Here is a 15343-nt window from a genome sequence, read left to right as displayed (position 1 = left end):
TGCTAAGAATCCAAATTCTTTTTGTATAAACTTACGATGGTGACAGATAATGATAATAATTTGATGATAGCAATTAATGGTCACAGTGATAACATGTCATTAGTTCTGTTAACGCCGTCTGAACAGTACGAGTATTTGCTAAGGTTAGCTGTTACAATTGATGGGGACATGATTAAACATGTATAGTATACTTTATTTATTTGCAAATTTTATTAGTGAGATGTAAGACGAATGTATTTGTTATCAAATATTTGCTGTGAAATACTCAGCTTACATTATGCAATGTATTTTCTTGTATTACATCGTCATTAGTTTATTGCTCTATAACTGATACTTGAAGTGCACAGAAATAAATTCCACTGTTTATTGACTAGCCCTTCGTTTTCGTACCTAGATAATTGGTACCAGTGGACATTGTTTTTGTCAACTGTTCTTGCATTAATAGTTGTTACTATGAATCACGATTTTGTCTGATACTTTCGATTCTCTTTTCGTAAATGAGATAACTGTACACATCTGTTACTGTGATTCTACTCTCATGAATATTTCAATATCGCTCACTTTCTGAGGTAACATGAGTGTATTAAGTGGGGAGCGTATTGTGTTCTGACTGATTTGTAAATATATTGCTATCTAATGTCTGTCAGTTATTATTAGTTTGTAACATTTCTTCAGTATTGGAGAAATAAAAGATATGATTATTATAATTTGACCCCAATTGTGCGATATTTGCGTGTTATGCAATGATCTTGTGTGAAAGGGAAAAGTCAATTTATGCCACTTCGTTTGATGCGGGTCGGACTTATTTTGAATCGGCATAACTGTTTTAATAATTTAGCAAGTGACGCATGAAAGGGAATTCATTTACGGGGGAAAACGTGTCAGGGAGTTTTGTTTAATCAGCGGCTTAATGATCTTTCATAAGTAATGATTAGGGTAAAAAAGTCATATAATATGTTTGAGCTTACGTAATTTTTATTTGTGAAAAGATAGAAATATATCTGACACACGGTTCCCTAGATATTATGATGATGTTTATATTCCAAAAGTTTGATGACTAAATCTTTTAGAAAAAATGACTTTGATATGACGATTTGAAATTAAAATTAAACCATTTTGTGCGAAAACAATTTATTACAAAGACATTCTTTTTCATGAATTTATTTTCTATCAAGATCAAAGACATTTAATGCATAAATTAATAAAAAAAACAATTATTACTAAAATGAAATGTTTGTCGTCTTAAGATGCGCATAATTATATTATAGAACAGTATAACATGAGCAGATTATTGAAATTATTTATCAAATGACTTTGCATAAATCATCGTATAACATTTAAACATAATTGTAGAATAACAAAATTAAATCTAATTGCATAACTTATGATCAACACGGATCTGTTTAAATATTAAAGAAAGTTTTTTTTTTAAATAAAATTGTTTTGTAAAATGTTTTGCAAATTTATATCATAAGTTTTAAATCATATTCATACTCCATGTCGCCATGTCAAAAACATTACATCAGATTAAAAGTTATATTGAAAATTTTACGCAAAACAAATTTCCAAATTATTTTGAGAACAAATTAAAATAGGAGTGTTCATTTTCATGGAATTTACAGCTTCTTTACTCATGCGCGCTTTTGCTATAAGCCTGCTTAATACGTGTAAGACCGCATTCGGATTGAATCTATCAGGACGAAAGGTAAGTCATCATATAATATCATATATCATTACTTTGGAATTTTATTTCAAACGCTTATTAATTAATGTTTTTATTGTTATCACTCATTTATTGAAGAATTTCTTTAGTACATTTGTAAGTTATTTCTTCAAGATTTTCCTTTTTATTTACTGAGAAATGATAATAGTGTAGTTAACAAATGTAAATAATAATCTATGTTTAGATGCATTCAATTTAAGTTAGACAATTACACCAAAATATGACTGACTTTAAAAGTTCTGAAAACAAGACTGCCAGCCTGACATTTCTTCTCGTGTGACATAATCATCTCAACCCATTTTACAATTGATTAAAAATAAAGGTAAAGATGAGGATCAAAGTTAATATTTTAACATTTATTTTAAGATTTATTTCTTTTTCACTTACACTGTAAATTAAAATGAACTTAAAACAACAACAACATCAATAACAAAAAAGATGATGGTTTAATAGTATATGATACAGTAGAAAATTAAAATATCTTTGTTACTTTTCAAGATCTTTCTATTTCTATTTTTTTTGTGCTTGCAACCCGTTTAAGGCCCTTAAAACGCACCATATATTACAAATATAGCACATATGTAAACATTACATGAAATAATTTTTTGTACATCGTACATAAAGCGTGAAAGAAAAATCAAAGTCTCGTTAATGTATCATTCTGTAATGCAACACATCTTTCAATTTTTAATTAGTTTAACCTGTAGTTTGTTTCTTTAATTTGTTGCTTTTGAAGAAATGAAAATATAAGACTTTGCCTTATATATGTAGAGTGAAAAAATAATGTAAAAAAATCATACGCTACATTTATTTCTATTTCATTTAGCAATCTGAATAAATTATTCCAGAATATTTGTACCTTTTGGCTGAGAGATGTTCTATTCTCTATACAGTATATACCTACAGCAAAAATCACATAGATTACAGATGTAATTTGTTCATGTTGAAACAGTTATTTGTTTGTTACAAAATAATGTCCCTGTGTAAATAATATTATAATTTTTGTAAATTGTTATATTTGTAGTGTACAAAAACGTTAATTTTGTTTGAGGTTTTGTCTTTTGATTGCTTTACACTTTCGCATTTGCTTTCCAATCTGTGATAATTTTATACTGACATTAGAAGAGGTTGTATTTTTCTATACCAGAACATGACAATGGTGTATCAAAAGTACTTATAACTACAGTTAGTTTGTTTATTGTAATTTACTTTTCCATTTCTAAAGGTAGTTGATGAAAAATTCAGTACTAAGTATCAAAAATGTTAAAAATCAAAAGTTTTATTTTTTATCCTGATTTGATCCTTATTCTGATCCAATTCATACTACAATTTGTATTGATATTCATAAATTCAATCAGAAAATGAGTCTTTACTTTTGCAAATCAGCAGTATTTGCAACATTTTGAATATCAACAAAACTAAAGAACCTTATATAATTAATGCTGTGTTTCTAAACAGCATATGTCAAGTGCCATGAGGCAGCTGTTAAACTTCACTTCAGTGTTGTTACTTTTTATGGTCATTCGGGATCATTGATTCAAGCACATTAAGTTTCGAAAATTTAATACCGCCTTAGCGGTACTGGAGTGGGGCATGAGGGATGTAGCACCTTTCGATTATCCCGTATGAACAGAATCAATCAAACCGAGTCTGCAATTATTTTCATTTTATTTTGTGATTTCATTGCCACATAAGGATCGCCACTTTTTCCAGATTTTTATAAAACAATGATAACAGAATAAGGATAATTTGATCCTAAAATATGAACATTGGACACGGTTATAATACAATTTTACACCACGTAACTTACATGTATTTCATAGCCGTTGAAAAGAACTTTCAAAATAATTCATCAAATGCAGGGTAAAAACAATGCCAAAACGACGACATAATGGAGCATTATGTGAAAAAGAAAGGAGGTCGTCAAATGAATACACAGTTTGCCTGGAAGCAGCCGACAAACCTTTAGGCGCATGCAGAGGTGTAGTTAGTATAAAATTAAGAGGCAATGGCAAAGAGGGCTACGAAGAACAATTAGCCGTGCCTAGTTTTCCTGACAACTTTGAAAGGGGTTTCAAAAACATTTTCAACATTAATGAACCAAAGGTGAATATATATCTAATTTCTAACGGATGTTAACCCGTTTTACTTGAGACACAAATAATTATAGGTAATAAAGCGATTATATGAGGATAGCAATGTATGATATTAAGAAATGACAAATAATTCATTGCATTATATAATAATGTTAGGTCAACAAGGTGTTTGACTAATTGTTTCTCTTTTGAGTTACCTTCCGAGATGAACCAGTATTGCTATTACATTTATATGAGGACATACATTCTTGATAAATTAACCATTCCGGTAAGTATTTCTATTGACCTGTTTCTGTATATTTTTTTAAAAATGTTACACGCTTATCACTCATTCATATTGGTAAGTCAAAATCAATTCTATATCACAGCTTGACGTTATTGATGAACTCGAGATCCGAGGTGATTCAATGATTGGTGAGAGGGGTTGGAATATTGATAGACTCACGGTAACCAACAAGAACACTGGAGCCCAATCAGTTTTTCCTGTATTCACAAACATAAAAAGTGACCAAACGTACACATTCAATATAAACGACGTATCACTTCCACAACAGAGTTCAAATAAAAGTTGGTATTCAAAATAAACTATTTTACTTAGATGACATTTAAGATAAGAATGGTTTCCAAACCATTGATATAGCATAGGTAAAACAAGTTGCCGCCACCAGCAGCTTAAGGTGATTCTTAAAGATATTGAAGCCAAAGTCTCGTTCACAATTGCAATAAAACATTTAAAATGTTAACGACATGCCAATCCTTTGTCTTATACTTCTATTCATTATTTGTCAAGAATGAATGGTCTTTCAAATGTCCTTCCAGAAAACATATTTCCCATGTTGGAACCACAATAAGCATAAACGCACCATTAGTCATTGGTTGGTTGATTCATTCTTGACATTTATTTTACAATATTAAAATCAAATGTTTTTTGTTTTCGTTGTTTCCAACAATATATCTCTTCCATGTGTTCCTTACTTTATCTCATAATGATCAATTAACAATATCATCAAGTAACACAGATATTACAAGTGTCAGCAAAAAAAATCTTTTTCAATTAAGTGTTTTCCAAATCGATATTCTTATGGAAAAACGGAAAATGCATGGTTGTTACAACTAATTAGTGGATGATAAACCTCTTACTTGAATGATTTCAGAGGAAAGACAACGTGAACTCAATGAAATGCGAGAGCTTTATGAACTGACAGAGAAGAGATTGCCAGGCTGTCCCCCACTTGTAAAAAAGCTTCCACCAAATGAAGACTTCTCGTTTGCATACAAATTTGAAATAGGTGGGAAATTAGTAAAATTAAAGCTAGAAGAAAAATGGGATGAGCTAATATCAGGAGAATTTGAATCAATGGAAAATATAGAGGACGTATTTGGGAAGTTCTTCCCAAAACCTTCAAACTTACAAAGGTAAATGTTTATCATAAAAGCCGTAGAAAAAACAATGTAATATATATAACCCTTCGCCTTCCTAAAAAAATGAATGTTCTTTAAAAAAAGGCTTATCCGCGGAGAATAATGAAAATTAAGGCATAAACTTTAAAAATAGTGATGTCTTTGGTCATCATTGACTTAGACCGAGAAAGCCAACGGCCACAGAAAATGTTTTAATATGTTAAAGGATATGAATATCAGCATATAAATAAAGCTACTCAACAATACAAATATAAAAAAATCCGACCTGCCCGGTATTAAACTTTATATTCTTTACATATGATAAAAAAAGATTGTTTGCAAAAAAAAAAATAATTGGAAACTAGATTCTAGAATGACAAATTAATTATGTTCAAATTTTTAGACATGTTTATTCAAAGTTATCAACAATCATATTTTGTGTTTGATCATAGAGAAAACTAAACACAAGTTCCTTCACAAGCATTGTGAAAGTACAAACATATTTGCGTTATAGAAAAGTAAGAATATGATTAAGAAATTAATCAGCTACATAAATAATTCGACGTGTAAAAGATAAATATACTTAAGTTTGCTACATGTATATTAAACCAAATCAGTTATAAACAAATGTTGAACATACACTTAATTAGTAATACATAATTTTATAAAAAACTATTTGTAGGTGGCGGAATAATAAATTATTTGGAATGCAGCGTCTGATGGGTGTAAATCCTGACGTTATTCATCTCTGCACGAAAATTCCCTCAAAACTTCCCGTCAACAATGAAATGCTGAAGCCTTTTCTAGAAATAAGTTTGGAGGATGCCTTAACAAATAAACGTATCTTCATAGTAGATTATGAGATAATGGATGGTCTACCAACAAAGCCGGGCTTTACCATGACTAGCCCCATTGCGCTTTTTTATCAACAAAATGATGGTACTCTTATACCGATCGCAATCCAACTATTTCAGAAGCCAGGTGTCGATAACCCTGTGTTTCTACCGAGTGATCCTGAATATACTTGGATTCTAGCTAAGATGTGGTTCAACGTCGCAGATGCCAACTATCACGAATCCGTCACTCATCTTGGATTTACTCATCTAAAGATGGAGGGAATCGTTGCGATAACACACCGGCAAATTTACAAAACACATCCGATCTATAAGCTACTCATGCCCCATTTCCTTGACCTTATTGCTATCAACTGGACAGGGATTCCAGAACTTATTGGTGACGAAGGATATGTTGTTAAGCTGCTGAACATTGGTAGAGAGGGATTATTGGAACTTATCAATCGAAAAAACAAAAACTGGCGAATGGACGTTGAAGGTACACTTCCAAATGACATGAAAGAACGCGGTTTGGATGACACTTCTTGCTTGCCTGAATATTATTATCGAGACGATGCGATGGAGATATACAATGCGATTTTTGAATACGTAAAGAAGTATTTAGATCTTTACTACCCTACAGATAATGACGTTATGACAGATCAGGAACTTCAGAAATGGAGGAAGGAAATGGTTGCTCCTGTTGATCAAAAAGGCCTTGGTATGCTCGGTGTATTTGGAAAGAAGGGTAAATTCACTGAAAAGCGCCAGGTTTGCCTAACATTAACGAGTATCATTTTTACTTGCAGTGCTAAACATGCCGCTGTCAACTTCCGCCAGTATGAGGAATATGCATTCCCACCGAACTATCCGCTGACACTACGAGGGCTTCCACCCAAAACCAAAGAAGATCTCAAACAGGAGGAACTTGTTAAATACCTTCCACAAAAAGAGAGAACATATGACACATTAGTCATAACGGATGTATTGAGTACATTCATTACGCATGCGCTTGGGGATTTCGAAGCTCAGTATATTACCGATGAAAAAGCGCTAAGAATTCTTGCTGAATTCCGAAACGACCTCGCAAACATTGCATATCTCAACAAGAAGAGAAACAATACGGAAAGGAAAATTGAACAATACTGGGCTTTAAACCCAACGCGTGTTCCGAACTCTATTGCAATCTAATTGCATGGCTAACTGGCTGTCAAACTTCATTATTAGAGCTTATTAATCAGAACATTTGTTGTCATGTAAAATATTATACTACTGATGAAAGTATCCTATAAGAAAAGCACGTGAACAAAACCAAGACGTCTTCCAAAACGTCATTTGTATATTGGAATACATAAATAAGACAAATCCGGCGTTCACATGTACATAAGAAATGCCTTTATGAACCGTGTCTTTTGACATATTTTGCTCATGCTTTGATGTTATAATGTTTTATATAATCTGGACTTTCTACCTATGTTTATTGGTTAAGGGATTCATTTTCGCTCTATTTATTCGGATTTGTTAATTTTTGTAGTGTCTTGATAGTTGTGTTCGTAGTAATTTAAAGTTAGGAATTATATTATACTTGATAGAAGCAGAAAAATGCATTACTTTATCATTTTGACACCATTGTCTTTTGTAAAATGTCAAGATTGATCAGTTACATAGAATTTGGCGTATACTCAGCACCGAAAGACGACTTATCATTTAAAGTTTTACAGAATCTTACACACTGAATATTGGCAGCACCGACAACTTATCTTTTAATCTAAAAGTTTTACAGAACCTTGTACACTGAATATTGGCATCACCGACGACTTATCATTTAAAAGTTTTACAGAATCTTACACTGAATATTGGCGACTTATCTTTAAAAGTTTTAGAGAGCCTTACACTCTGAATAATGGCGTCGGGAGGAAACGGAACAACAACACTGGCGGTTATCACAGTTCATTTAAAAAAAGTGCTGTTTCAGATTAATTTCTCTGTAATGAACTTAAACTTTACAGATAATGTATGATCATTGATTTACTTGTGTGAATACAAAATCTGTTGTTTGTTATTTTTACAAGTTTGCTAAAAAGATAATGCAATAATGAAATTTAAAAAATATGGTGTTGTTATTTTCAAACGCCCGAAGAAACATTACATTTAGAAAGTGAAATTGCCTTGTCAACCTCTACAAATGTGATACCGGTATAAATCATGTCATTTGGGTTAATATTGGTCCTGCCGTATGGATCACAATTTATAGTCTTCTACAAGGGTTATATTAGCCTTGACCCCGGGGTTACAATTGGCTCTGCCATGCCTTGTGTTTATTGATGTTCTAACACATTAATTTCTTTTTGTTAAAAACTACAGTAATCAGTGATTTGATAAAATTGGCACGCAACATTACCTGGGAGACCTCTATAAAAAGTTTTATGAATCATACACCTATTTTGAATACACATCAAAGCTTCGATCTGGCGGATATTTCCCCGCCTTTGTGGTGCTCTTGTCGTCATAAAATTTTATCAAATACTCATTTATAGGTTCATTGGAAAAATTCGTTATTGACTTACGTGATAAGTTTAAGAATTTGTCTGGATTGCAAGAATAGAAACCAACTATTGTTCTGTATCTTCCTCTTAAACACCGAGGTCAAAATACACAAGTATACAATGTAAGGAAACAATATTTATTCAGTGATTCCTATCATATATTCAAATCATTGGTGTACTATAAAAAATAAATATCATAAAGTAAGATTTATCTGATGAGTTCCATAAACTATTTTTAACAAGAGTTTCTGTAAAGAAACCCCAATGAAAAACATTACAAAAGTAGACATTGATCAAATAAAATGTTTGTTTCAATCGGGTTTTATGAGGACCTTTAATAAAATGATATGGGGAGGCCGTGGCCGAATAATTAAGGTTGTTGACTCCAAACCACTTGCCTCACATCAAAGTGTTTTCGAATCCCGACAGGGACTTTTGAATATTTCATGTGAGGAAGCTATCCAGATGGCTCACGGAACCGTCGGTGGTTCTACTCAGGTGAACGTTCGTGACTGAAATAATGCACGGAGTGGCAACTGAAATCTTTCTTCACTCTTAAAGCTGGACAGTCGCTTTATGACATATAATGTGTTGGTGCGACGTAAAACGCAATAAAATAATAATAAGAAATAAACAAAATGAAACATATCATTCATATAAATATCACTCTTATCCTCCATTATCTGTCTTATCTTAAATTTGAATCAGATTTCATGTACTATGTAGTATATTTCGTAAACATTTTTATGGGATATCTCACAGATCTTTAGAAACTGGAAGTCGTCTTATATAGTCCTGCTTGACTGAATATTGTCAGAGACTGCGTTCCGTACACGTCGATAGCCCTGGCCGATTTTAGAAATCATAGCTTGTGAACTTTTTAAATATAAAATTATAGTATAAAACATAATAATTAATTAAACATTTATAAACCTTTAAGAAAAAGAAGAAATTGATATTCGTTTAATATCAAAGCTTTAGGTCCTTTTACGTAATTTCTATTCAGACTAATTAGCAATTTAAGCTTAACATTAAAAAAGGTTGTCTCCCTTTAATCATAAAAACAGATATGACGTGCTGTGTTCAGTTGTAAAAACGTTACAAAAGTTAAAAGTAAAAAGAATACCGTATTCAACTCAGTGTTGTTATAGTTCTTCGTGGTCATTCATTCTAATACGTCATGTTCAAGATTTAATACCATTTAAGTTGGCGCTAGTGGACATGAGAAATGTTTCTCTTTCCATAATCTATCATAGACAGATTCAATTAAACCAAGTGAAGCAATTTTTTATTTTACTTTTTACGCTCCCGATGGATCTTCTTCTTTCCTACGGTGGTGCAGAAGTGTTATGTGTATGCTTTTATTTATCACATGCGCACGAGATACTAAGTCTTGCGCAGGAGTTACTTAGTGGCGTGCACGAGATAATAAAGTCGTGTACACGATTAATTATATCGTGAGAACGAGTTACTATGTTAGACGCACGTGATAATTTAGTTACTACATGTATGTGGCAAGAACGAGATAAGTAAGTTGCGCGCACAACATAATTAGCTAATCAGGACAATAACTCATTTAAAATTAATGTCTGATTTATGTACCTTGGATAGTGACCACCTAATATAATCCTAGAGACATGCAATAAGTTTCGAATAAATACCTGAAGCAGATTTAAAGATAAATGTAGCATGTACAACATAAACCAGGAATTAAATAAAAAAAACTTTAACAAGAGCCGTCGCTGGGATGGGCCAACGCTCGACATTTTTACTTTTTCCTAAAGCAAACAAATAAAAGGTTTAAACAAACCTTTTAAAAGAAAATCAAAAAATAGTTTTCTTATCTTTAATTTTAATAGTAAGGCCTAGTCCCACTTGTTGTTTTGTCAAAGTATGGATCATTATCATAATAATCTATGATCAATTTTACATCTGAAACTGTGCATATGGTCCAAATTTCATAGCTGTACATAAAGAACAAGAAAAATGTCACTTCATTAAATTGTCTAGGTCAGCTGATATCAAAGTTATTTTTTTCATTATAAACTGTGCACATTGTTCAAATTTATGGCTATTCATCAAAGGATGTGAAAGTTGGTCACTTTGTAAAATATTCAAGGTCAACTGATATCAGAAGTTCAATTTTACATTTCAAATAATAAAAATTAAATTGGTCTAAATTTTATAGCTGTACATCAAAGGACAAGAAAAAAAGTCAAGCATCAAAATCTAGGTAAGCTGTTATCAAAGTTTATTTCTATAACTATGCTCATGGTTCAAATTCCGTAGCTGTACATTAAAGGGCAGTAAAGAAGGTCAAACTATTTAGGTCAGTTGATATCAAAGTTCATTTTAACATCACAAACTGTCATTTGGACAAAACGTTATACCTGTACATCAAAAGACACGAAAGTAGGTATCATCGTCAAATTATTTAGGTCAGCTGGTGTCAAAGATTAAGTTTACATCTAAAACTGTGCACATGCTCCAAAATTTATAGCTGTACATCAAAGGATAAGCTAAAGCTGTCCAAATTTCTGGAAACAAAGTGATCCCTCGGAAGCATTAATCACAACAAAATAACATAAGAATTGCAGACTCGGTTTGATTGAGTCTGTACACAAATCCTCTATATGCTCCAGAATATTGGAAGATCAAACGGCAGAACATTTATTACAAAGATGCCCACATCTAGAACAGCTACGAAGAGAAGTGTGGCAAGCAAGCACACCACTGGAGGAGAAACTCTCCGAGAACCTTGAGGCCCTCTGGAAGACTGCACATTTCATCGCTTTGGCTAGGGTGACGTTGTAGAAGGGCGAACCACAAAAAGAAGAAGAAGATCAAAGGACAAGAAGGTAGATCAATTCATCAATATCTAGGTCTGCTTATATCAAAGTTCAATTTAACATCTTAAACTGTGCAAACGGTCTAAATTTCATATCTACATCAAAGGACTAGAAAGTTGGTCACTTCATCAAATTATCTAGGTCAGCTGATTTCAAAGTTCAAAAGTAGATCACTTCGTCAAAATCTAGATCAGCTGATATCAAAAATTCAATTTTACATCTAAAATTGTGCACATGGCCAAAATGTCATAACGAGAAAAAACTAAGTGAATTAAATTAATTTGAACTTGATGGTCAATAAAAGATCAAGTTCACATGTTAAGTCATTCAATTTGTTTGTTTGGTCACAAGTCTTGTTTTGTTCACGTATAAATCAAATCCGTTCATAAATAGCAATATTGCGGTAATTTAACTAAAATTCTATAATTTGACCCAGATGGTCAAGGCCATTTGAAACTCAATGACAATGTCAGCTCAATTTTTTAGAAGGTCTTGTGCAATAGGTAGTTTTGTCCATGTATAAAAATAATATATTCATTGTCTACCTAGTTACAGTCAATAGCAAAAATCTGTGAAAATAAAAAATAAACCTTTAAGATGAAGGTAATAAATGAGCGAAGGTCAATTTGAGTTTAATAAACACCTGGGTCTTATCCTAAAAATGCTGAAGTATGAGGTTAATCCATTCCTTAATAATAAAGTTATAGTCAGTCAATTTAAATCCATTTAAAGATAACAAAGTTATAACAAAGTTATAACCACTTACAGCAAAAATCAAGTAAAATTTAGATATTTGACCTTGAAGGTCAAGGCCATAATAAATGAAGGTCAAGTTTAGTCCGGTCTTCTGAAAGGTCTTGTCCCGAAAATTGTTTTGGCCGATTATGATGACAATACACCAAGAACTTAGAAAGTTATTATCAATGTTAAAGTTTGCAGACGGCAATGGCAACTGGAACGCCGCAATGACTGTATCAATATCTCTTTTTTTCTTCTCTTCAAAAACAGTCGAGCTAAAAATAATATATATATTGTGTATCGGTTGGTTAATTATGTTGTGCGCACTACTTAATTATCTCATTCGCACCATATAGTAACTTGTGTGTACGACTTAATTATCTCGTGCGAACGACCAATTATCTCGTACACACGACTAAGAAATTTCATATCTCGTTCACACCAAATAGATTCTCGTGTGCACGACTTTATAATCTTGTGAACACGACTAAATTATCTCGTCAGCATGGCCTAATAATCTCGTGCACGCGACTTAGAAACTCATAGTCGTGCACACAACTTAATGATCTGGTGCGAACCACATAGTTTCTCGTGCGGACGACTTAATTATCTCGTGCGCACCCCATAGTCACTCGTGCGCATGACTTAATTATCTAGTGTGCACGACTTAGTAACTTGTGCACACGAAATAGTAGCTCGTGCGTACGACTTTAATTACCTTTGTGCCACCGTACTTTCCAGATTTTTCTTTTTTTTAATTTATTATTTGACAGTTGTAAAGATTAATCGTCAAAGTGGAGTGTGTAATTCAGATATTTCCAATCCTGATAAGAAGCAATGTCACGAGTATGTAGTTTTAAAACAGTTTATTGTTCCACCCAGATATAGTATCACATTCCATACAGACCTGTAAATTATGTGGTGTTTTATTTTACATTTTTTTACATTTATTTATTTATTTTTTTATTTATTTATTCATTTATCTATTATCTTAATCACGAAAAAGATATATGTTTTGATTACATAAAACATATTATATTATGCAAACTGATAATATTTTGAACCTTTTTTATCCTTTTTGTTTGTTCAATTTAAGTCTTTCAAATATTAGACCTGTTCTTCGTAGCAATCTTGTATTTCAATATGTTTAACGCAGTTTTATCAAACTAAAGAAGTTTAACTGGTAATAACATATCATATGACGTTAAATTATTGCATTTGTTGAAACTATACACACAGCTACTTATTGCGCTCGAGATATTCAAGGATGCTTCTAAATTAAAAATTTCATCATTATCATATTTAAATGTTGAATATAAGCCGATGCTAGAGGGCATTGGCGGTAGTTTGTACTTTCCAGTACAGTCCGACTCAACCGAGCCTGCAACATTATCAATTTTGCCGCTTTAGACTATCTTTAAGGATTCCTAATTTCTCTATTTCTTCTTTCATCGCCGTTAGAGCTAGCCGCATAGTTTGTCCCCTCCATCGCCCCTTTTCCAAATTATCACGAAGCATACTTCGGTTGGTTATTAACTTCTTTTTTGGTTATTTCCCCAGCAGACATGAAGACCACATTCCATCTGTTTGCAGTATTGATACAAGCGTTAATTAAACAGTGTCACCGGTGAACTCCGTATTATGTGGTTTGCAGCAAGCAAGGACAATCATGGTTGTTCCAATCACGTGTAAATCGTGACCATTAAGACAGATAATGTACATTAATCAACAGATTAAATGTTCTGAATTTTCTTTAAAATATTGACATTTCAAATCGGCGAAGTCGTAAATATAAGCTATATTGCTTTGTGTTTAAATTGAACAAGAATCAAACTTTGAAAAAGGGCATACATTAAAGGTCGTGTGTGTTTGAACATTGGAGTTTCGCAGATATATAATGAATTGTTTCAAATTGGGTTTCTTTGCTTGGTACTGCAGAGAATCTAATTTATCAAGACGTCTGGCTTATATTTCAAGACTGTTTCCAAAGTTTTAATAATTCGTTTCGGTCCACTTGTGACATTTTGACAATTGTATTAGAATATAAAAAGTTTTGTGCTGCTTGGGTCCTCACATCTTATCAAATTAAACAAAATGTTCCCTTGTAAATGCAAAATATCTTTTCACGAAATGATAAATATGACATATTTTCCTAATTGTTGAGGCCCGTCACTAGTCACAATTAAACAATGGTTACGTAAAGACCAAGACAGACCAGTAAATAAGTGGGAAAAAATTGAAGGATAAAATATACTGTTTTTTTTATGATGGACCTTGTTGAAATCATGGATCTTTATAACCGAACAGTTACTGTAGTTTTTACGATGTCTTATAAAAAGAGAATATTTTTTTACCCAAACGTCACTAACGACTTGACTTATATTAATAAATCTCGATACGTGATTATTGTTCAACTCGACATTATTGTTGTGTTTGTTGTACTTAAAATTCTTTCCATTTGGCTCTTTCTATTTTGGTGGTTCCAGTATTTGTTACATGAATACTGTATAGTTATCCTTCGGATATACGGCCTACCTTTTTAAATTGGTCTTTTGACAGCTTATTTGTGATATGCAAACTTAATAAACTCTAACCCCCTTTCAAAATTCCATTTTATTTTTCGCCCATTGTTTTCTCGTTTAAGGCACACACAATCTTTCTCGTGGGGACTATACGCCGCTTTTCATGGAATGGCACTCACGTGTCTTTATGAAGGTTCAATGATGACCGCCTTATGAATACATTTGCGGATATTTAAAAATTCATCATGTTTAAATGTTGTATTCTGCTTAGGTGCTAGGGGCTTGAACGGTAACTTGCACTTTCCAGTACCTTCGTGAACAGACTTAATCAAACCGGGTCAGCAATAGTTTTCATTTTGTCGTTTTGGGCTTTCTTTAAGGATTCTATTTCACTCTATTTTACTCACAATTAAATACTTATAGCTGCTTACAAGTGTGGGCTGGTCAGGATTTCTTAAAAAAATGTGATTAGACTTGCAGTCATCCATTTTCGCCAGATTTTAATGAATGTGCGCTTTTCTTTTTCTAATATTAAAGCACGGTCAGAACGTTGATATGACCTTGTTGGGTAGTAACATTTTTAAGTTGATGCAACGTGTGCCCAAACAGGCGTATTTTTCTACCAGTATAGAAAG

General features: G+C 32.4%; 1 protein-coding gene across 2 annotated transcripts; it reads left to right on the top strand.

The window, feature by feature from the left end:
- Positions 1 to 1518: 1518 nt before the first annotated feature.
- Positions 1519 to 7423, top strand: LOC132742009 (allene oxide synthase-lipoxygenase protein-like). Of its 2 annotated transcripts, none has more exons than XM_060730292.1 (5): positions 1519 to 1705; positions 3586 to 3829; positions 4188 to 4386; positions 4974 to 5235; positions 5903 to 7423. In XM_060730292.1, the coding sequence occupies exons 2-5, from the start codon at positions 3596 to 3598 to the stop codon at positions 7242 to 7244; spliced, it is 2037 nt and encodes a 678-aa protein (XP_060586275.1). In that variant the 5' UTR covers positions 1519 to 1705; positions 3586 to 3595; the 3' UTR covers positions 7245 to 7423. The 2 variants fall into 2 exon arrangements, with proteins under 2 accessions (XP_060586275.1, XP_060586276.1); XM_060730293.1 differs by lacking the exon at positions 1519 to 1705 and adding an exon at positions 2857 to 2908.
- The last annotated feature ends 7920 nt before the right edge of the window (positions 7424 to 15343 follow it).

Source organism: Ruditapes philippinarum, unplaced genomic scaffold (assembly GCF_026571515.1).
Source record: "Ruditapes philippinarum isolate M1 unplaced genomic scaffold, ASM2657151v2 ctg6175_1_1_1_1, whole genome shotgun sequence".
Lineage (NCBI taxonomy): Eukaryota > Metazoa > Mollusca > Bivalvia > Venerida > Veneridae > Ruditapes > Ruditapes philippinarum.
Note: the sequence above shows the minus strand (reverse complement) of the source record. Positions and strands in the feature narration are given on the sequence as shown.

Bases quoted from the DNA above. Each gene is read 5' to 3' on its own strand.
- LOC132742009 (XM_060730292.1), top strand. From the start codon at position 3,596: ATGCCAAAACGACGACATAATGGAGCATTATGTGAAAAAGAAAGGAGG. The intron at 3,830-4,187 runs GTGAATATATAT...TCTATATCACAG, and splicing joins TCAACATTAATGAACCAAAG to CTTGACGTTATTGATGAACT. The intron at 5,236-5,902 runs GTAAATGTTTAT...AACTATTTGTAG, and splicing joins AAACCTTCAAACTTACAAAG to GTGGCGGAATAATAAATTAT.